This window comes from Aphelocoma coerulescens, chromosome 3 (genome assembly GCF_041296385.1).
Source record: "Aphelocoma coerulescens isolate FSJ_1873_10779 chromosome 3, UR_Acoe_1.0, whole genome shotgun sequence".
NCBI lineage: Eukaryota > Metazoa > Chordata > Aves > Passeriformes > Corvidae > Aphelocoma > Aphelocoma coerulescens.
This window is the reverse complement of record NC_091016.1, coordinates 104,899,951-104,922,293: the sequence shown is the minus strand read 5'-3', so window position 1 is coordinate 104,922,293 and position 22,343 is coordinate 104,899,951. Positions and strand designations below refer to the sequence as shown.

Here is a 22,343-nt window from a genome sequence, read left to right as displayed (position 1 = left end):
CCAAGAATATTAGTCAACATATAATTCATAGTAGCATCTCCTTAAAAACAAATATAAGCTTAAGTACCATTAAGTCTTCCTGAAATGGCTGCCTTTAAGTGAATCAAGACACTACAAACAGGTAAGAGGCTACCTGAATTTTTTCCCCCCTTTTGTTCAGAAGCTATTCTGACAACATTGATTTCATCCTGACAGTATAAACCATAATGGAACTAGCAGTTTAAACAATAATAACAATGGACAAACCCAAATGTATTTTAGAGCTGACAAGAAATTATTTTATAATTTTAATTAACTTCAACTTTTAAACAAATTCTCAAAAACAGTTGATGTTGAAATACATATTTTAGTGACTGAATATTTCATTCTTCTAGACTAATTTAACATAATGAAATGTCAGCCATGGCACACCTATTCCTCTTAACGATCTTGTTATAATAATTCAGATAGACTCATATTTGGTTTTCTTAATTTATTGAGAGGACATAGCAAATCACAGTGACATATAACTGAAAAATTTAAATCGTAAAATAAGAGTCATATTATTTTCATCAGACAAGTTTGATAAACAATGAAATTATTTTTTGAGTCAGATTTCTTTTTGTTGAATTTCCACATCATTAATTTCCCTTAGTTCTGGGCCAAAAGGTTAGAAAAGGATAGCACAGGAACCTTTTCTTACTCAGTACATAAACAACATGCTCAGTTTTTTAGGAAATACAGTGGAAGATTACCTGTTGCCATACAAAATATATCATATAGATAGTATGAGGATTAAAACAATGCATGCACCAGATCTCAACTTCACCTTATGGAGCTGGTCCTTTGGGAATACCTGGGACAATTCTAAACATAATAGATTTATTTAATATATATAAAATATTTGTACATACAGTCATACATGCGCCCTCTTTTTCCTTCAGTGTCAAAGGTTCTCAATTGAGCTTTCCTTTATCCCTTCAAAAAACAGCTAAATAAGGGATATATAACTAAATCTATGTGAGGAAACTAAGTAATCCATGGTGTGATTGCTTAAGATGTTCCTTTTATATTTTATGAACACTGCCTGAAATCACAGACTTCATCCTGCAATAGATTTTATGTGTATGCTTAAATGACATACACAAGTAAAATTAACCATGTCCCTCAACCTTGCAAGATTAGTACAGATCTCCAATTCTGCAACTGTTATTTAGACAAAACAAATAATAAGGGTCTAAACTGCAGCAAGAAAGATCTAGCATTAAAGGGTCGTGAAACACTAGAGCAAATGAAAAAGGGCATGTAAGAAAAATCTCCCTACAAAGGTTTTAAAAAAGTAATTAGGCAAATACCTGGCAAGAATGACATCTATAGTCAAACCTACCTTGCAAGGAGAATCACAGATTAAAAACCTTCACTTTAAACTTATTTTTTCTTGATTCCGTGACAAAGTGCAAAGCTAAATAACAAACCAATCCAAAAATAAGTCTCCCAAAATTCCAGATCCTATGTTAACTGTCGAAAAAGTGGCTAAAACCCCAAACTTACTCTTCTTGAACAGTGAAACTGGCATCAACTAACAGAGTTCTCCATCCAACAGTCAATACTGTCACTAAGCAACATCAAAACTCTACTTACTGCTATAATGGTTGAGTACATTTGGTCTGGAATACTAAAGGAAAATATTAAATCTACAAAAAAAGCAAGTAAAGGCATTGTTCAATATTCTATCCACTGTAAAACCAGGCAGGTATTTATATGACTCTAAAAAGAGGCAACATAACTCAATCTTAAATTCTGTTCTGCTTAACTGCTTTGCAAGATATCAACATCTAATATGCACCATACATAATCTGATTTATTAACAGATTTTAAACAGCAGCTGAGTACATTTGCCACAAAAGTTCCATGCTATTGTCTTAATAAGGGTGTATCTCGGCTGCAGCAATGTTCAGCCTGTATGCTAGTGTTTTATTTAAAAGCAGCTTAAGTCCCTGTAGAAAACTGAATTTACCTACAAAGTATTATGAGACTTCATTTAGTCTTATCAGCAAAACACAGAAGAAGAAGAAGCATCCCTCTAATATCCAAAAGAAAAGTACATTAAATAATAAACAGGAATTATATGGCATGGAAGGAGAGACAAGGTGCTTCAAGATCAGAATAAGCATCTTGGATCTGACATGCTGGGAAAGACAAACCCAGTGAACTGTCCAAAGACGGCTCTGCAACTGAACGAAGTTAAGGGTAGCCTAGAAACAGCTTCTGGATTCCAAACACAAACCCTATCTAACTGAGAAGAAAACAACCTAGAAGCTCTAAATTAGAACATCCTTCCATTCATAATCCAAAAACTATTAAGGTCTACTCTTATGTTACTCTGATAAAGGTACTTCTTTGTCACTCAAAAATGGTCTTTAAACCATTGCACACCAAGGACAAACATTCTTTATGTGCCATCAGTCACACCTTATTTTGCTTCAGCTCCTTGAGCTACTTTGATAGCTTTACTTGTATTCAGATTCTGACTGGAGCTCAGAACAGACCACAGACCCAATTTCCAAGCTGAAAATTCCCCCCTGCGGGTACTGTTTGCAAAGGCAAGCAGAATTTGCCTTTCTATATCAGCAAGTTATATCTCAGGTTTTCCTTGCATTTAAGGCATCTCCAGGCTGAAACTGATACTGTAGTTTAATAACTGCTGCTTATCAGCTATTTTACTTCAGCTGCCTTACCTGGGTATCTTTGCTGTAGAATGTCCCTAGCGGCCAATGACAGTGGTACACAATTTTGGACAAACATACATCCACAGGAACATAGCAATTGAAAAAACTAAATTCATTTGTCTTGTCTAAGCTTGGGACTTCTTTCTAAAGACAGACAGAATCAACTGAATTCTGGGAATGTCATTCAGAAAACAGTGTATTTAACTGAGGTCAATTTAGAAATCACTTTACAGATTCTGTGCTTCTTTTCTTGTATCCTTTAACAACATCAAATATTGTTTCTGAAGTTATATGGTCAGTTTCTCATCAGAAAGTCTCTCAACACTAAAGGATTGATAGCTCCCCTCTACCAACTCCAGTGATGAATATCTGTTCTGAGAGAGGCAAATTTGAAAGGTTGTTAAGCCTTTACCCAATTCCTCAGAAAATCAAGAGCAGACTTAGTAAAAAAGCTTTACCTAACATTTATTCTTAAAAAAAATATGACTGTTAGCAGGCATATTAGGAATATACACGTCATTTGAGTGGGAGGAGCTAAAGACCTTTTCCTCAGTTAGATTCCATCTAACTTCAGTAAGATCTATGGCACTGCATGGTTATCACCAAATGTTGAATCTAGTCTAGAAACCCGAAACGATGGAAATGAACCCACAGGGATGTACATCCTCCTTTTGCTTATGTTGCAAAACAGTGACACCCACTGGCAGCAACAGTTTAAATACCTCACTGTTGCAGTCTGGATCTACTTGATAAGAGCTGCTAAGAAGTTTCCCTTGAGAAAAATTCATCACAGTAACAACCGTACAAACTTACCTGTTGAGTCAGCACTACTGCCTGAGTTTTCAGAAACTGCATTACTAAGAGCATCTGGAGTAACTGCAACATAACCCTCTGGAGGAAGATCCACTGTGTAAATTCTTCTTGGAGATGTAACTGTATCATCACTACCTACAAAACAAAATCCAAAGTATCTGGCTCAATATCGGTCTCACTACAGATTTTCTCAAATGTTTTCCTAACTATAGCAGTAAGTGATCTCGAAAATCCTTACAGAGGGTCAGGTGTGGAACACTGGAATTATCCTACGACCAACAGAACTGTACCAAATTTCGTAGCATCTACAAACAAACAAATACTCCATGGGTTAGTTCTTTACACCAGAAGCATTTTTTTCCATTGTATTAGGCAGATCTTCTCCCCTGTCTTCAGAAGAAGCTTCCACTTACAGCAATATTTTAAGAGAGGCTCTAAACATTCTTCCCCATTCAGCATGAGCAGACACTATTTCTCTAAGAACTGCTCCACAAAAGATGGATGGATGGATGGACGGAGAGATACAAGCTTATTATGAAGTGACAGAAGCAAGAGAAAAAGAACCACAAAACTGTGGTTTGCCCATTTGCAGATTTTTTAAATCCCAGTCTACACTTCCCTAAAGGGTGCAAAAATAAAGGGAGTGAGTTTGAAAGTCATACTTGACTAAGCCTCAGCAGTGCCTGCCCAAGAGGACTCACCTCCTCATCCCGTTCTACCTCTTCCTGGGACAAAAAGTGCAGTGCCAAGGGCCACCTTTCCAACTATTTCATTGCATAGGAAACTACTTGTGGTGATGGCAGCAGTGTGGTTTTGTATGATTTCTTTCCCCTTTGAAAGGTATTTAAAAACACATGCAAGAGCAGCAGTAGAAACTTCTCATTTGTTCACCAGACAAGAAGTGACAGAGACACATCTCTGCTCCACTTACATGAAACCAGATGGAATTTCTGGGCAGAGTAGTGACAACAACAGAGATCAACCACAGTGAGTAAAAAGCCATTCCAGAAGACCAGGATGTCTGGGTGTCTCCAGATGTTGCAATGTAGTTTTAGATGGCTCAAGCGTGGTTTTTTTTTTTAATTTTGGATTGTTGGGTTTTTTTTAGTTGTGTTTGTAGTTGTTTTGTTGGGTTTTTCAACACTCAGACAGCTCCATAAGTCAGCAGACACAGCACTAGCCATCCCTTCTTGGGGGCAATGTGTCCCTTTAAAACACGGACAGAACTGTTAAAATGATATACAATAAAAATATTTTTGGCACCTTAATACCACCTTAAAACCTCCTTACACCACAAACATGTTAGAAGATCCCGGATGATCCAAGTCTATCACTGAGGTGCAGCTACGTGCAACTACAGTTGGATTAATTCCTAAATATTTAAAATGCAGTTGTGTCTGATAGATCCCCAACAAGAATTACTTCTATATTTCTAAAAATGCAATTTAACTATGCACTGACATTTCTCACACAGCCTACCTCAAAGATGATACAGTACATTTCTGAACGTTCAAAGTACTTCTGAAAACATCACAGCTGTTGTCATCATGAGGGAATAAATTTCTTTTGAAAACAAATTAGAATATTATTGTTTTTTTCTTGAACAAGCCAGAAAATTTTCCAGTAAGTATTGATGATACTTACTTTAAGGGATAATAAAGGGAAAGAAATAAATAATTCAGAAAGATGAAGAGCAACTATGCAGTTTGGAAAAAAATCAATTAAAAATTAACATGGAATAATTCTTCAGCAGATCCTTTCCATGCAGATGATGCCAAATCTTTGAACTGGCAGTACTTGCATTGACTTTTTTTCCCCCCATCCAGGTTGCTAAATGATGAAGTGCTAATTAATGACAGTTTTAAATTAGAAGGATGTATAAATGTTCCCTTCTGAAGGATTTCAAGTTTCCCCTTTTTTTCCATTTTTATTTAGGTTTTGTAAAACAAAGATGATCAGGGAAACATTAAACCTAATTTACAACCGTCTTGAAAAACTCAAATCCTTTAATCATAAAAGCAGTAGCTATATTGTGACAATAACCTCCCAGACAAAATAGTTACACATAACAGAATGTGAGGGACCATCTGTAACACACATCCTACAAAGAACAACAGTAACAACTCTTACTATGGAAATGAATGATGACTCAAAATTTTTTAGTTTTACCTCTTTAAATGGGAGTCTCTAAATTACATATTTATTCACACCAGATGCATCTTTAACAAGTTTGCAAGCTCATAAATCAAGCATTAGTCTTTGCTAATCCTGTGCAAGTGTGTCAAACCAAACTGTTACCATATCTACATCTGGATTTTTGCAGCCTAGGGCCAGTCGCCTTGGGCCAAAGAGAGATGGGTTGATAATAAAGTCAAACATTGCTGCAAAGCAAATGGCTGAGCTTATAAAACTGTGAAATAAAGAGGGTTTTTTGCTTAACAAAAGTAATCAGACACTAGAGATATTAAAGAATGCTCCCCTTTTACTAGTTAAAAGTCACGAATCCCACTTCTGAAGTTTTATTTTATGGAAAAAAAAGCCCCAACAGCTAAAGGTCATTTACAATGCCCAAAAACCAGCACACATTACTCTTTAAGGCAAACCAAGAATACAGAGTAAGTGTTTTGAAACTATTTGTCTTCTCTTCATGATCCCCACACAGAGACACATCGCATGTAACTCAGCTGTGTGCACCCAGGAGGGAAAAGCATCTACGCCATGCCACTACCAACATTACACCCCCAAGCACGTCAGTTCTATGTCCAGCTACGTTATCTCTTGCTATCCTACTACAAACAAGTATCGGATCTTTTTAGAGAGAGCTGAAGGTAAAGCTTCCAGCCATATAAAATTGTCAACTTCCCAGTCAGTCATCATCTCAGGTAGGCACTGTATTTTAAGTTTATTCTTCAGCATCTTTAAACTGTCCCCTACTTGTAGCTCAGAATGGTGGTACGTAACACTAGCATGGTTTCCAGACTGCCTGAACACAAAGCACACTTAGGCTCAGACAGACTCATGACAGACAGATGCATGGCCAGAGCACATGTTTGTATAGCCTTGGTCCTTTGCTTGCTGTAAGACTAAACCCTGGACAGAGAGACTGAATCACTTCTGGGTTCTGCGGTGTGTTGGCCCTGGCTAGCAGCCAAACACCCAGCCAGATACTCACTCACTCTTCCCCTCAGGAGGCTGAGGGTGGTGTTCATAGTGGGGTGAAGAGGACTGAGAGAGCTCGCAGGTCAACAGCAAGGAGAACTTTTCCTCACTGGCTCTTTTCACTCCCAACTTTGCTCCTTCCTATTTCCTCTCACTGCAGGTTACACCCAGCTCCTTCAGAAAGATGGAGCAGTGCAAGGTGGTGGGGGGGACAATGCTTAAAGCCTCTGCTGATCCTTCCTTTTCCCTCACAGGAGTTTTCTGTGGGCTGCCATCCTTCAGGAACATTTACTCAACAACAGAGTACCTTCTCCTCCTCTGACTCTAGGGTTTCCACTGTTGCCACTCCTTTTAGTTCCCTCCTGTCTTGGGATTGTTTTCTCCTTTCTTAAAGAAGCTTCCTCCAGGGTGGTCCTGCCTCAGCTGTGGGCTCAGCTGTGCCCTGTGGTGGGTGGGCTGGAACTGGCTGTGTCCAGTACAGGGCATCCGCAGCCTCCCCTCACAGAAGTCCCACTGCCAGTGACTGGACACCAGCACCCTGTACAGTTTTGCAATCAGACAAAAACTTTGTCTTACCCATGAAGCACTTCTCTGCAACTCAGAAAGCTTTGATAACTCACCCAAGTTAAGTTCCCATAGGGCAGAACTCTTAAGAGCAAACAGAGGACCCAAGTCAAGCTAGAAAATCCTGCAGCTCCACCTGCCAAACAACTCTAAGTTAGCCCAATCTTAACAAGATTGTGATCTTTTCCACAAAATTACGCCTTGGAAACAGCCAGTTACCACTTCTCTGAATAGATGGAAAGAGTTTGTCCCCGAAAACAGGTCTTTATAGAAAAGCACAGTGTCCTAGTTCTGGCCAGGGCAGTTAATTATTTTTCACAGTAGCCAGGTGCAATGGCACATGCCTGTAGTCACAGCTGCTGGGGAGGCTGAACCCACTGGAGAGCTTGATCCAGGAGTTCCGGGCTGCCCTGTGCTGTGCCCAGAGGACATGGCCAAGACACCAGTGCTACTCGGTACCACCTTACTTCCAGGGGCTGGGGAAAAGGGACTCTCGCTTCCAACAAGAAAGGTGCTCCTTTCCAGTCACAGGGAATTCGTGTCACGCAGAGGAGCTGTCTGCCATTCTTTTTAAGTGTCCTGGGCTGGGGTAAGCATTTTGCATGTAAATCATCCTCTCTTTGTACATTATTGTTATTAGCATTGTTGATGTCAATGTTTGTTTTCTTATCTCATTGCTGTTTCCAGTAAACTATTCTTTTCTTGACCTATGATCTCTGCCTTTTGTCTCCCACTGGAGAAGGGGAGGGGCAGCTGGTGGTTTTCCTTTTAGTGAGCATACTTACTAAATTTGAGAGTACCATTCCTAAACCATCATACACAGGAAATGAGGAATTGATGCCGGATCAAATACAAGGTCTGAGTAGTTCAGTCTCATACCTTCTACAAAAGTCATTACTGGTAGTAGGCATTTTCTGCGTGGTGTTACAGTAGATATGACCTGGACAAAAATAAGGCTTGAATGAGGTCTGTTATTTCCCTTAAAAATTTTGTTATTAATGTATGATTTTACTTATTATGTAAGCTAGACCATGACCCTGTTATAGCTATTCCTCATTTTTATTGCATACAAGTGAGACTATGGCCCCAAACTCTGACAATTCCCGAGGCACATATAACACACCTTGTTATCTGTACACAGTAACTTTCCCCTTCATTGACTAGCAAGACAAGCATCTATAAAGACAGCACACACAAATCCTGGGCAAGAGTTGTCTCCTTCAAAAACCTTCAAAAACTGAAGTGTACCAAAGGTGATATCAGTGACTAACTGTACACAGCTTGAGTGCCCTCCTGAACTGTAGTACTGAAAAAGAAATACTTTTCCAGTTGATCAATGTGAAGACATCAAAATATTCTTCAAGAGCATAAACAAATCCAGTGAACCCAAACACCCACCTGTTTCCCAGTATATACTCATTTTTGTTCAGATAATAGCCAAGTTCCTGAACATCAAGTTATTTCAGTCTGCCATGATAAGGTACATTAAAGTAACCGCAGGGACATGAGGTGTTACATTATGTACAAACAACCTCGGTTCCCAGGCTGACTTTACATAGGCTTGTTTTCCAGTCTCACATCAACACACACTAGAGTGCTCTCCACAAAGACAGAAGCTTTTAGCTCAAGTAGTCTTCTGTGCAATCGGAAAGTACAGTCCTTTTCCTTGGAGGGCAGAATTCCTACTGCTTGACTGCAGTCTTCAGCAGGATTCTCTCCCTCAATACTAGATAAGTCACACTGGATGGAAAAAAAAAACCAACAGACTCTACCAGTCACTATAGACTCTACCAGTCACTTCTGGTCATCTACTTTACTCAAATGATAACCATTGCACAACACCACACAATAGTGAAAATGCTGTGCTTCTTTGCTGGGTGACTGGAATAGTCGATAAATTATTTCTGTAGAAATTCACCACTGCAGGTAGAAACCTGCCTTTCAAAATTATGGAGAGCTACTATAGTTTACTATTACAATCTAATTCCTTTTGCTTGTTTTAAGACCCCATTATCCTTACTTTATTAGAATAAACAAGGGGAGACACTCAAGCCATTTCTTGGCAGAAAATGAGATATATTCTTTCCAAAGATTCTTCATCTTTTTCTAAGCAAACAAAAATACAAGTTTTCTGAATGACTTTTGGATATCAAATTATCTCAAATACATTGTTATTACTGTCATATATTTTATTGGCACCAATACATGTAACAGAATGCTGAAAAGGTTTTTTCTCCTGCAAAGTTCAGAATTTTTAAATTTTATAATTCTGAAGATGCCTGCTATTCTTTATGGAAGGACAAATTTCCCTCTTTTCCAAGTAAAATGTCAAAGTATATAGTTCTACTTTAAATTGCACAATTACATACACTCACACAATAAAGTGATAAAAGAAAAAGTTCTTATAATTAAAGATACATGTAGTCCTCTTGCTCAGAAAATCCTTAAGCAGCAGCTGTTGGAGAACATTGTGGGGAAGCAGTACAATTCACTTATTTAATTCCAATCCTCTTTTTTATAATACTATTGGTCACAACATATTAGTGCAGTCAGCAGCACTGAATTTTCTGATTGACCTTAATTTCTGATACTTTATTCAGTTATGTTTACATGAAAACAAGTCCACTATCCTTTGATATTCAAGCAAACCATGTTTTCACTTCATTCCTAGGGTATTATTTTTTAGAGTTCTAGCCATATTACAGAAGACTGCTCCCAGTTCTCAGGGTGTATACTATTTGTGCCAGGAAGCATGTTGAAACTCAAGCCAGTTCATTACAACTTCCCTTCTGACACTTTATATTCCCAGAAGTCTTTCACTTCATTGAAAAGAGAAAGTCTAGATTACAGAGGATACTAGACTAGAGCACTGAAAGAAGACAACAAAACGAGAAAATCCTCAGAAGTACTTCCTCATCATGGTGTTTTCCTCCAGCCTGATGAAAAACAAAAACTTCAAAAGGAAATGGAGGTCAATAAAGACATACCCATTTTACAAGGCCTGAAGTCGGGATGGGAAATTCATAAAAAACAAGGAATAAGAGAGCTCAAATTTATTTCCCTCACTGCTTCCCACATGTACAGTAACTCTTAGATTTAGTTTATTTTTTAGACATGTAGAAAGGCTGTATTATAGCTCATTTTATTGGAGACAGCACTTACCATTATAACTCAGCTTCAGTTTCACTACATTAGGAATGGCAGACATTCTTTGTCACAAAGAAAAAACTTATAACAAAATTACAATTTCTTCTTACTCTTGTTCTCACTCATTATCTGGGGAAGATGTTTTTGCTTTTTACCTATGACGCACTAAAATATTTACATTCTCTTGGAAAAAGTAAGGAAAACTAAGCACAATACAAAGTGAGAGTGAAGCATGGAATCACCACTGATCGAGGAAACCAAGACACAGAACACTTCTCAGAGGCGGATCTGACTACTGGCAGATGGTGGAATTAAGATTTTGGTGTTTTTTGTTTTGTGAAAGTAGAATATAGGAAGTAATGATGAAACAAACTATACAGCTAAATGGTATATGTGTCCCATATATGCCCTGGTATATGACTATATGCAATATTTTGATTAGATGTCTATGAATTCTAGCTGTATAAACAGGAACATAAAGCTATCTTAATGTTATGCTAGTACCCAGCTCAATTATTTCTCCTGCTGCAGAGCTTATTTGTTCATCACACTTTTCAAAAGCCAAATATATCCCTGTCAGTCAATCCTTTAAAAAAAAAAAATGCAACAACATTGAATCTAAAAGGCCACATCTAAGTAGCAATTATTGAATTGTCACTGACAAAGTGATTATGTCATTACTGGAACTTACCTCAAACAAGACCAGAAAATAAACAGATGCACTTGTAAGAGTAAAAGGAAACAAAATTTAAGATTTTAAAGTCTTTGCCCCTCTAAACTCACATTTTCTATTCCATAACTAGAAGTTATTGGTAACAGTCCATTCTTACTTGCATAAAAAATAATGCAAAGCACAAAAAATTATGGAAAATTATTTGCTCAGAACATAGTTCAGTACCAAGTACACTATACACATTTCCACTTTTCAAATAATTGTTAGAGGGTAGAGTTGATAGGAAACCCAAGTAGAAAGTAAGCTTCTGTAACAGCAGAAAACATGAGATTTGACTCCGAATAACTGTGATTTTGACAATGGCATCTGAAGTAATAAACTCCCCAGTGTAAACTGGAGCAGGAGTGGTGTCTCACAAAACCTTTTTGTCATCAATTCATCAAAAATTATTTCAAACAGGGAGTCAAGGTGGACAGCGGGAATGCTACACACAATTATTATGCTGCAGTTCGATTCAATTTAGTACAATCAGCCATTCTCAAGGTGAACAAGGATATTTTATCACGTTCTTAAACAAGGTATTTTTCCATTTACTTTACCAAGATAATTAGTTTTTCTGCAGTTGACTAGTTTAGGTTTAGAGCTTGTTAACACTTAGAGCTAAAGCTGGCACTGTCTTCTCTACTTAAGCAACCCCTACATACTGTTAGATGAGCTACCTGTTAAATTGCTTTGGGGTCTCACAGAGGCCAGCAGCTCTCCCTATGGCAGCTAAGTTGTTGGAAATGATCATGTAGAAGAGAAGAATGAGTTAACATATATACAGAAGAACACTGGAAAAGGAAGGAATCTGTCAACCAGCAGCAAACAACTCCAAAACCCACAAAAACCTTGCTAGAGGAACTGAAGACTGAACAACGGAACTGTTTCTGTCACAAACAGAAGTTACAGATATTATACATGCAGCCCACTCAGTCTGAACAGAGAAAGGAGGGGTTTTTGTTTGTTTGTGGTGTTTGGGTTGGTTGGGTTTTGGAATTGTTTTCCATCTCCCCTAAATCCCAGATTTCTACATTCCCCTAAAGCATGTAGCTATATTGGCTTGTAAAGCTGGCTGGGCACCATTTTTACCACAGCCACCAGAGGCTGGTATCTTCAGCCAAATACTCTACTCCTGGATACATCTGTCCCATTTGCACAGCATAATGGCACTGTAATATACCATGTAATGAGAAAATTTTTAAACCCTTGAGAGAAGACTCTATGAGTGTGTGACAACACTTTATTGTATAATAATTATAATCTCCATTGCTCTTTAGCTTATTCACAATAGACAGCTTTTCAAAGTAATTAACTAAAGCAAAGCTGAATTGTTTAACAAGTCTATAAAGTTGTTTATTGCATTGAGTACTGCTAGAATTTAATTTCTCAACCGTAAGCACTTCATCAACTTGATCAACTAAAAGGCATATTTTTAGACAAGTTTTGTCTTCTAGGCACTTCTGTCACTAGCTTAAGTTTTCTACAGTAGAATGGCTGCAGGAAGACAGGATTAATATGAGGAAGAACAGGGTCCTGGTGTCCTAGTGATGATTTAAATGCAGTACGCTGTCAGCATCAATAACTTCAGTGGAACAAATAAGAAGGAGAACACAAAATAATCACACAGCTGCACTGAATTTTGACATGAATTCCTCATAGAGGATAACAATGTTGGGATATGTCACATTTGGTAAGACACATTTCTATTTAATGAATAAGGAGTAAATTGCGTTTTGTCCATTTACATAGCATAACATGAATTCCAGCTTTTTTAGAAAACTAAAACCTATTAGTAGCAACAGCTTAGTAACATTCCTCATTATTTCTTACTTAAATAAATGAAGGAGAAGAAAAGATAACTTGTCTCTACAAGATCCAAAACTCTGGCTAGGCTCTCTGCATTTCAAATTCCTTTTTTCAGAATTAGGGAAAAAGCAAAAATCAAAAGTGGCAGAGCACACTTTATACCAACAAACTGAACACTATATATTTCACTTGAACACAGTTATCCTTCTTCGGTGACTCTAAAATTTTTATTTTTATAAGGAAGATGCTAAATACTGATCAGTAAATCTCAAGCCTTATAAAAAGTAGCTATAATTCTGACCAAGAAAAGGTCAGAGACTAAGGAGGCCATTTCCTCTTACTAGGAAAGGCTAAGGGAGCTGGGCCTGTTCAGCCTCAAGAAGAGATGACTGAGAAGGGACCTCATCAATGTCTGTCAGTATCTAAAACATGGGGTGTCAAGAGAACATTTCCAGGCTCTTTTTGCTGGTGCCAAGCAGTAGGACAAGAGGCAATGGGCAGAAACTGATGCACAGGAAATTCGACCTGAAGGTGAGGAAGAGCTTCTTTACTGGGGGGGGGGGTTCTGAGCACTGGAACAGATTGCTCAGAGAAGTTGTGAAATCCTGTGCAATGTGCTCTAGGATGACCCTGCTTGAGCAGGGAGGTTGGACCAGATGACCCACTCTGTGACTCTGTGAAAAAACCAATTCTACAATTAGTAAATCTCTAGTTAGAAGCATGCATGTCTCTTCTGAATATATACTATAAAGCTATTAAAAATAATTAATGAGGTTTTAAAATATCAACAAAAAGTAAATAAATCACAGAACTGCAGACCTCATGAGAAACATCTCTCATTATATTAATCCTTGTTGCAAGTAGATCTGGCCCTAACAAAGGTCAAAACCAAACAAAACCAATCCTCTGGACAAATCCAAGTGAGCAATTCGTATTTTGAAATGCTCAGTCTTTTGCCAGATACTTTATTTTTTGTGGTACAGCAAGTTTTAAAGCATTTTTAATAGAGCATTTGGAAGCATATTCACAAAATATGCTTAGTTTGGGAAAAGTGTTCTCTTATTTTAGGAGCTTTCAACTTTCCATTTGTTCTCTTTTAATGCTTTGCCTGCCATGAGATTCAGGTTCATTACATGTGTGTAACATTTAAGTGGTTTAAAGTAATAAAGATGGTAATCTAGACCCTCTTTAACTTTATGCTGAAGTAAGAAAAAAATCTTTCATTGCATCTTTTGAGATTAAGAACTATAGGTCTTACAATGGATGAATCAAGTTCCTCAAGGGAAGAAATGTTTAGAAAGTCTTACCTAATTGTCCTGGGGGATAGGAATCCCTACTTTAGTTACATTCATTTTATCACTGAGTATTTTGGTACAAAGGGAGAAAAAAGTCTGATTTATGCCAACTATAATCCAAAGAGAAGGTATATCTTACTACCTATGCCCTAGCATGGAGATTCTGAGCACAGGCAAGTGCTTTGTTTTGGTTTGGGTTTGTCATTTGTTTTTTGGGTTTTTTTTTTTTGTATAGGTTTTTTTGTGTGGGTTTTTTTTTGTTGTTTTGTTTGTTTTTAAAAAATTCAAAATTTCTCTTTTTTAGTAAAAAGATATGACTACTCTCCTTCTTTGGGGCCCAGAAGAAGCATGACACCTCCACATGTTTTCTCCATCCCTAACAGAACTACCACCTTGTTGCTGCCTGTTCCAAACTTCCCCCTCCCCAAGACAAGCCAGGACTTGCCTCTGCCATGTGCTCTGAACTCCTTTGTTCCAAGCGCCGGCAAAACCAAATGTAACTCAAACTCTTCAGCAGTGTCTGACTGGCCGGTCACCCCAGGTCCGCCCCCAGTCCTCCCCTTTCCCCTTCTCCGAATAAAAGAAGGGCACAACATGGGGCCGCCCCCTTTGGCTCTGCAATCCTTCTGCGAACATCTGTGTGTTTCTGTTTCTGTTTGAAAACTTCTAATTGCAGGAATTAGGCAAGCTGAAGACTATATTTCTCCCTCTTTGCTTCTACTGGTGGTATCAGTTTTGCAGCTACCATTTGCCACTTTCAGAGCTACTGAAATGCTGGATTGCCCGTGCTACCTCTCTAGGCTGCTCGAGGCTTTCTAAGGCATTGAACTATGAGCCTAGCCGGTAAAAAGCTGTATGTATCTCCACACCACCTTCTGGAAGAAAATGCAAATACCATTCAGAAGGCCTCTCTATAGTCACAAAGGACAGTGTCCCTCAGAATTTGCCTTCCATCTCCAGTTATTCTGCGTCTTATTGTGAGCTTTGGTTCCAGAACTATGTGAGGAGCTTTATAGGATAATCCTTTCTGATACTAAATTATTAATTATCCAAAATTAAATGAGAACCAATCATTAACATAGGCCCTGATGTTTCATCTTGTTAAGCATCTCAACCTCAACTTGGTCTCAAAAAAAGGAATGTAAACACAAATATTTACAGGATATAAAAGTATGGTCTTAAAAGCCTGCATCCAGAAGGACAATAGAGACATGTCCATAAAATTTAAAGGCAATGCTGCAAACTGCATTCCAATAAAGATCAGAATCTCACAGGGGGAAGGTAGTGGTGGTGGTTTAGCTCAGACAAATTGGTAATGGTATTTTCACAATCTGAGAATAACTGTTAAAGGCAAACAGGACATTGTGATGAGTTTGATAGTAAAATCTGTTATTTAATGCTAGAAAATACTTAAGACTAAGTGTTGGGGTTTTAGGAGCTCTCCTGTTTATTTATTTTTTTTTTTCTGTTAAAGGAATTTTCCCCATACGTGTTGCTAAGGGGACAAATTGCTCGGTACTTAAGAAAAACAAAAGACCTACCCACTGAGAGTGGAGTGCATCTGGCTACTCTTTTGTTTCGCCTGGGTGGTGGACAGTCGGTCCCCCCGACATTTGGACAGAGAGAGAGGCTGCTCTCTTCGGATGTTCTTCCTTCTGCCGGAGAAACCCTGGGATCCCAAGCCTGCCTTCCCTGCCCCGCTGGGAGCCGGGCCATGGCCACCCTGCCCCCACTGTTGCTTTGAGCCTTCGCTACGTTGTAGCCCTGCTTGCCCTGCCTGCCCAGACCTCCGGGGGGTTCCCTGCTTGGATACATCTCGTCTGCCACCCAGGATTTGTGCTCGTCCTGCCGTTCCAGCCTGCTGTTCCAGCCTGCTGTTCCTGAGGGTCCAGCTGGACACTGGGATCAGCTGCCCAGGGGTTTGTGAAGCTTTTTTCCATCCCTTCCCGGGATCCCAGGTGACCGGTGCCGCGTGCTCCCCAAGCTTGCTCCGGAGCGCCCCCTGCAGCCGCGGGGGAACCATCGCACCTGCCCTGCTCACCGGGAGCCGCCAGCGCCCCTGCCGGCTGCAAGCGGAACTGCACCGCAGGGGAAAGGGCCCGACAGCTGAGAAGGCTGGGACTGGGTTTGGGATTGTTTGCTGTTACTGCCATAGTTATTGCTGTTTGTTTGCCTTGTTATACCCATATAGATATATAATAGTAAAGAATTGTTATTCCTATTTCCCATATCTTTGCCTAAAAGCCCCTTGATTTCAAATTTATAATAACTTGGAGGGAAGGGCAGTCACATCTGCCATTCCAAGGGAGGCTCCTGCCTTCCTTAGCAGACACCTGTCTTTCAAACCAAAACACTAAGTCACCTTATTTTTAAAGTAGTCCTCGACTTTTTATTGACACTAGATCATTTTTAGAAGTATTTTGTAGGACTGAAATAATCACTTTCAAACTAGGAAAGAGTTAATATCTACAAAAAAATCCCTCACTTTCCATTGTTGCTTTCAATTACCTATCTTTGACTATTGCTACTTAAATCATCAGCTACCTTTCAGTTATGCCCATAATCTTTGGTCTGTAAGTAAGAAGTAACTTAAAACAGTTTATGATCAAAAAATTCAATCAACGCTTTTATGTTTTTCCTTCACCAAGGTCACAGAGTTTTTAGCTCAAACCTTTTAGCCCATCTCTAAATGTGTACTTTCAGTGTCCAATGCTATAAAATCACCACACGTAAATGCAAGAGATCCTTAAATTGAAATAAAATCATAGCCAGAAAAGAATGGTTGTCTGTTGGTTTCCCAGATGGGTAACTGATTTATCTTTTTTCCTATGAGTTTATCACTTCAAGGCTTTTTTTTTTTTAAGTACATATGTTGAACTTGAATCAAGGCCGAACCCCTTCTGTACTACTGTGGCATTTGCATGCGTCCAAAGAAAACAAACTCAATTATAGTTTGCTGTTAATTTCAAAAACAGCCTTGTTGCTCTGCTGTGAAAATCCTAAACATAACCTGTTCTTTTTACTCCATGTTTCCTATCCCATAAACTATATTTCCCCTTTATTAGGATTCTGAATAAAAAGCTGTTCTTTCATTACCTTGAAGAACACTGCATTAGGAATCAGGTATAAACAAATCAGAGGAGTTATAAATCACAACGTCATGTAAATTCTCCCTCTCACCTCCCAATTCAGTGGAGTTTTGCCAGGCCCTAATTTATAAGGAATGGTATAGATTCACTACAAATGAAGACAGTTTTAGCTTAAGAAATTACTCCACAGTTGTGCATATTCAGCACACCTTTGTCATAGAGCAAATAAATAGCCTATTTTGAAAGGACAATTAGTTCCCAATTTTATCACATATCATTGTACAGAGTAAGTTTACTGGTTTATCAACCTTTTGAAAATATGCCTTTCATTATTTGACTACACAAAAGAAGTACGAGAAGTACTAATCTAGAAAACCAAATTGAGTATAAAACATCTAGAACTACAGAAGTTGAAATTTCCAAGCAATCTTCTATTACAGTAATGGTGTGCTAGTTTTGGCTGGGGTAGAGTTAATTTTCTTCCCAGTGCCTAGTACTGGGCTGTGTTCTGGATCTGTGCTGAACACAGGGTTGATAATACAGAGATGTTCTGGTTATTGCTGAGCAGGGCTTACACAGAGCCAGAGCCTTTTCTGATTTTTGTACTGCCATGCTGATGAGGAAGTTAGGGGTGAGTGGGAGGCTGGAAGGAGACACAGCTGGGACAGGTGACCCAAACTGACCAGAGGGATATTTCAGACCAATTGATGCACATACTGATTCACGGACTTGACGTACTGGCTTGACCTCAGACCTGCCTTGTCACTATTAACTTTCCTGGTGTCACTGGACTGTTGGTTGAACCTGGTTACTGTTAACAGGCATGTTCTGTTCTTCTTTGCCAGGCACTGTGGGACTGCTTCCACAGTGATAACACAGCTCCTGAGCCTGCCTTGTCCCAGCTAGACTTCTCTCACCTTCCCTTTGCTGCTCTCCCAGACACATCTGAGCTCAGTCAGGCATCCTGCCACATTTGCTTAGCTTTCTGCATGTCAAAATAAGCCATTCTTGTGCTTTGAGAGGTTATTCTTGAAAACCAGCTCTTCAGAGCTCCTTTGCAATTCAGACCAATCCTCTAATTAATCCTACCAAGTAGACCCCTAAACAAGACAAACATCTGTTAATATGTAGCACACAGTTCTAACCCTACTAATCATTCTGCTCACTTCTTTCTGGACTTTACTCTTCTGCCCCAGACCACATCCACTATCAATTCTTCCCTGTGGGCAAGTAAGAAGGAGAGCTGAGCATCTCCCCTGGAGAAACTTTTTTATACTCTTGGGAAACATACCTTCTATTTCAAGTCAGTTTAACAACCTTCTAGTTATGGCAAAATTTGGTTTAGATGAATACAAAGCAATTCATACTCATTCTGTACTTGTGCACAGAGCCTTTCACCCACAAGTAATACCACAGCTACCTCATTTTCCAGCTCCATCTTCTGGCATGCCATTCACATTCTACAGCTTATTTGAAAAAAAAAGGACTTTTACTTACCTGTTCAAATACTCATGTGCCATGTTCATTGCATAAACACACACAAAATAATGCTCTTTTGCAAGGGACTAACACAGTCTCTGAATTAATATTTGTCTTCTGTTGGATTTGCGCTTGCCATGGGGCTTTTGTTGCAACACAAGGGCAGGATCGTGTAATTCCCACCAATCTTTGTGTGTATCTCTAACAGCTGAGCAGAGCTATACCAGTAGAAGTCATTTTATCACCATTTAACAGACATTATATCAAAGACAGTTATAGCTTACACTGAACTTTCATATTTGCTACTGCTAAATGCTGCACCCATGCATATACACCAAGACTATTTCTTGGTTTTCATAGGACTTATGCACTGACCTCAAGTGTTCCAGGTATTAAGTACCTGGAATTCATCTGTTGGTATCAATAGATGAAAAAACTATATACTATACTGTTCTGAAATAAAGCAGCTATATTTAAAAGCATATTATCAGAAAAATGACAATGCAGTCTCACCTTGAAATGATTTGCAGGGTGTACTAGTTGATGTGCTAGCATCTGCTGATGAAATCTGAACATTATCCAAATTCTGTTCTTTAGATTTTGATCCAAGATTTTCAAGAATCACCGCCTCTTCTCTACTTGAAGTACGAGCAAGAGAAGATGATGAAGTTTCACCATAGAGTCGTTTCAGTAATTTCGCCAAGAACACTGCAGGGTAAGAAAACTTTTATTAACAGGAAGAAATGCAGTGTTTTAAAAATATTTTAAGACTTCAAAAACCCCAACAACTAATTGACACGAGACAGTTTCCTTCACAGTCCATGGAAGTCTGTTTTGAGTAGTCCCTACCTCTCACAGGTGAAACTGAAAATGATATATTTGAGTTCAAAACTTGAGTCAGAAAAGCAGCTTTGAAACAATAGAGTTCACTAGCAAGGTTACATTTAGGGCCTTCTGTTTGACTACAAATTTGGCAATAAATTAATAGAGTACATTTACAGACTAAACACACATTAATTTTTAAAACAAGTATCTCCCTATAAAAGTGTTATAAGGCTGCTCAAAATACAGTTCTCTTCTGACACAGAGACACCGCAACTGAATTACTCATTAAAATCAGTAAGCTACAATGATTTAATCACACAGAAAAACTAGAAGTAGACAGCAGCAGAAACACATGGTAACCAGTTATTTCTACAGAATTATCAGTATTCTTATACGCCTCTTCTTCTTATGGGCCCATTTCTGACGACACTGACAATCTGCTAAAAGTTAGCCAAATGCAAGTATCATTTGATTAAAGAAATATATGCAAATAATCTACTCATTAACAAAACCATTATCTTTTTAATATACATATATATGTATATTTCAATCACTTAAAAAGACATACTAAAGTATAAAGTATTACTAAAAATTTTCATCTATTGCAAAGCAACATCCCTAGTTTCATGAATTCTATGTGGTCAAGGAGATATTGTTGAATGTGGGGTGGGAAGAAAGATATTTGGAGAAAAGCATTATCTAAACTGCAACTTCAAATTTAATATAAATTCTGTGGACACTAAACAAGCAACCTACTGCAGATTCATAATAAAATAATTCTGCCAAGAGAAAAGAAATTGTTGTAAGAAGAATGCGTCCTACTGCAGCTTAGCAGAAGAACATTTTATCGTCACATAATTTGTCAATAAATTACTTCACAACCAAAAAAAATACCTTCATCCTTGAACCACCAGTCCTTGATAGACAAACTGTACCTCCAACATACCTTGGCAACTATGCTTTCTGATGTAAATGCCTAACTAGGTGTAAGAATGCTTTGTTATGGTCTACAACTACAGTTCCCAGATAGACAGACACAAACAAGGGACTGTGTGTTTTCTTTTCATAAGGTTCGCTAGTCTACAGCCAGAAAGACAAAAATCCACAATTACTCTCCTCAGCTAAAGAAAGTAGGCAGAAATAGCCAGTGTAATGAAACAAAGTTAACTGCCTTTTGCAGATCTCTGACTCTAAAGCAAGTTATCCAAGAGGTTTATCCTGAATCCTTTCCCCAAGTGCTGCTACCAACACTACAATATTTTAATAAACTCCAGTACAGCCATTACTAAATGTCATGGTTTAATGCCAATAGGCAGCCAAATCCCACCCAGCTGCTCGCTCACTTTCCCCCACATGAAATGGGGGAAAGAATCAGAAAGATAGAATTGAGACCATTCATGGGTTGAGGTAAAGACAGTTTAATACGTAAAGCAAAAGTCATGCACACAAGCAAAGCAAGGAATTCATTCATCACTTCCCATGGACAGGCACTGTTCAGTCATCCCCAGCAAAACAGGGCTCCATCGCATACTGTTACAGCGGGGATTACTGTAACAAGCATATATCAAACCAGGAGTCCCATGGAAAGGAAATATATATGGACGGATTCTTGATAGATGTTTCATGAGATGTTTATTTCCCCAGCCGCATGGCCGGGGCTCTGCTCAGGAACTGTCACAGTCACGGGACCTGAGGGTCCCTCCCACACCGGGGAACACAAACCAACCCATCGGGAATGAGGCTGACCAGGGGCAGGGAAACCCCATGTCTCCCCCCCAGGGCCCATCTCCCAGGGCTCCATGGCAGGGGGAGGGACCCCAACAGCATACAATGCTGACTTGGGAAGACAAACGTTCCCTCCCTTCCTCCTTCTTCTCCCGGCTCTATATGCTGAGTATGACACCATATGGTGTGGGATATCCCTTGGGTCAGCTGGGGTGAGTTGTCCCAGCTGTGTCCCCTCCCAATTCCTTGTGCACTCCCAGCCGCCTTGCTGGTGGGGTGGGGTGGGGTGAGGAGCAGAAAAGACCTTGACTCCATGTAAGCACTGCTCAACAATAACAAAAACATCCCTGAGTCATCAACACTATTTTCACTATTTACAAATACAGAAGACACATCACCACAGGAGCTGTTAGGAAGAAAATTAACTCCAGCACATCCACAAGCAGTACACAGATTAGCATTCAAGCACTTGTACTGAGGGAACTGTTCTTCCAAAGCAAATGATCATTGACGCACTGATGAATCTAGGTATGCAAATACATCTCCAAATCTGCGGAGAAAAGCAGCCTCCTCATAACTACAGTGGATTTTATGCTCCCCGTCTTGAAATCTGATTTCCCTAGTCATCTCACCCCCCCCAATTACATCACCTTCTCATTTTTAAAATAGAGAGACTATACTCATACACACAATAGCATTACTTCAGAAAGCAAGACAAGACCTGCTGTGATGCATTCATTCCTTCTAATTCCTGTGGGGAGTTCTCCCCAGCTTTAATACCTTTGCTTGAGAAAGCAACCTGATACAATGCCTGCCTTGGAGGGTATGAATACTGAAGAGGTTATTCTTTGATAAAAATCTCTTTTGCTCAGAAAGAAGTATCTAAATCACGAACAGTGATGGATTCACCAAAGCAACATCCACTTAGCTGGAGTTTTTAGCAGACACTGGAAGAAGCAGCAAGGTCTGGAGTGAGGGAGTTCTTTACCCCCTACAAAGTTTTCACATCTGTGTCAGA

At 39.0% G+C, this 22,343-nt stretch overlaps 1 protein-coding gene across 3 annotated transcripts in view; it reads right to left on the bottom strand.

The window, feature by feature from the left end:
* ERICH1 (glutamate rich 1) overlaps positions 1-22,343 on the bottom strand; it is a 97,233-nt gene that overhangs the window by 62,377 nt on the left and 12,513 nt on the right. For all 3 annotated transcript variants that reach the window (XR_011150024.1, XR_011150023.1, XM_069011494.1), the window contains exons 2-3: positions 19,289-19,483; positions 3,522-3,656 (exon numbers count right to left, since the gene is read on the bottom strand). Coding sequence is in view for 1 of the 3 variants with exons in the window: in XM_069011494.1 (XP_068867595.1) it covers positions 3,522-3,656; positions 19,289-19,483 (330 nt within the window). In the remaining 2 variants the exon portion in view is untranslated. The remainder of the gene's footprint in view (positions 1-3,521; positions 3,657-19,288; positions 19,484-22,343) is intronic.